Raw genomic sequence first — 1,556 nt, 5'->3', positions numbered from 1 at the left:
GAGGCAAGGGAGAAAGCGGGGAAAAAAAAAATCGTACGTGCAATTTACCTGCCATATTGTGCGGCGAGATCCAGCGCGGATTCTCCCCGGCTGTTGCGGATGCTGGGGTCGCATCCGTATTGCAACAGCTGTGCCACCACTTCCGTGTGCCCATACTGTGCTGCACAGTGCAACGCTGTCTCGTTGTCCTTCGTCTGCGATCACACAAAGCCGGTATTTCGAGTTAACGGACACGCTCTCGTCTCGATTCGGGGCATCGTGGGGCCGTTTCCCACTCGCGGGAAGGGTTACGTGGACAAAATTAGTGGGAGGAGAAAAGAGAATGAAAATTCGTTGAAACGAAGGACGATTAAAATTGGATGGAAACGTAACGGAATGAGAAACGAGTCGGGAAATATTCTGAGACCAGATATCCAATATATGTTTCATCGATGCGGTGAAAGAAAAAAAGGAGATTTAATAGTAGGAACGTAATGAAATAAAACACGGTTAAAATATGTTTCACGAATGCAGAAGAAAAAAGGACGTTGAATCGTATGAAGTTTTATGTTCGTATAAAATTGACTATTGAAAACATCTGAGTGTAAAATTATACATACATATATTCGTTTATCTAATTATTAGAGAAGAAAGAGGTATTCTTTGAAATGATCGAAATAATATCCGTGACGAAATGGGGAATTAATTTCTATGACAGAGGTAGCGAATTATCGAACTTCAAACGTGGCGGAAATTCAAACTAAGTGTGACTTCATTCTGCGATTAACAAATATCTAAACGATCGATCGTATCGTAATAAATACATTGGAGAATAAAAAAAGGTAAAGAAAAGATCAACTTCCGCGTCATTTTATCATCGTTATCGAGAGAACTTATTCAAAGAATTCTGTTCCAGTAATCTCTCTCTCTCTCTCTCTGGTATCTGCTCAACGAGAGAACAAAAGTTAATTTCCCGTAGGAATTGCATAACTTCCTCTACACGGTATCTCGATGATAAAAAAGAAAAAGAGATACATCAAATTCCATCTTCCTTCGTAATCGATGCAACATGAACCGATGAATGAGCAGAACAAAAGTGATTTTACTTAATTTCGTGGCCGTTCTCCGGACGTTTGAATGGAACTGATAAAATTAAAAAACAAACAAAAAAAAAATGAAAGAAAAACAAGAGGAAGAATAAATTTACTGACCGTAAGATTCACTTTAGGTACCGAGGGTCCTTGGGTAAGAATTAACCGCACGATTTCAGCGTCGCCCGCCCAAGCTGCCAAATGAAGCGGCGAAGAGCCTTTAGCGTCGACGACGTTAGTGGAAGCCTCATATTGGAGCAATAACTTTACCACCTCCCTGAGGGATAAAAGCGTTTTCCCCGAATTATCGTCAGAATGTGCGCGACATGTCGATTAATCGCCGGTTTCGAAAGGAATATTAATAAGAAACATAGACTGAGGAAAGTTTCCCCCTGTTACACGTTCAAGTTCAAACTTTCGTTCTACGAGAGCCGGAAAGAACGAGAGAAATCAATTCTGTTGAATGAAGAAATTTCTTTTTTTTTT

General features: G+C 40.3%; 1 protein-coding gene across 1 annotated transcript in view; it reads right to left on the bottom strand.

The window, feature by feature from the left end:
- LOC108578735 (ankyrin repeat and SAM domain-containing protein 1A-like) overlaps positions 1-1,556 on the bottom strand; it is a 93,789-nt gene that overhangs the window by 79,780 nt on the left and 12,453 nt on the right. The window contains exons 3-4 of the mRNA XM_017942112.1: positions 1,191-1,347; positions 49-194 (exon numbers count right to left, since the gene is read on the bottom strand). Coding sequence (XP_017797601.1) covers positions 49-194; positions 1,191-1,347 — 303 coding nt within the window. The remainder of the gene's footprint in view (positions 1-48; positions 195-1,190; positions 1,348-1,556) is intronic.

This window comes from Habropoda laboriosa, unplaced genomic scaffold (assembly GCF_001263275.1).
Source record: "Habropoda laboriosa isolate 0110345459 unplaced genomic scaffold, ASM126327v1 scaffold28, whole genome shotgun sequence".
In the NCBI taxonomy this organism is placed as follows: Eukaryota; Metazoa; Arthropoda; class Insecta; order Hymenoptera; family Apidae; genus Habropoda; species Habropoda laboriosa.
The sequence above is the reverse complement of the archived record's forward strand: the minus strand, read 5'-3'. Positions and strand labels throughout refer to the sequence as shown.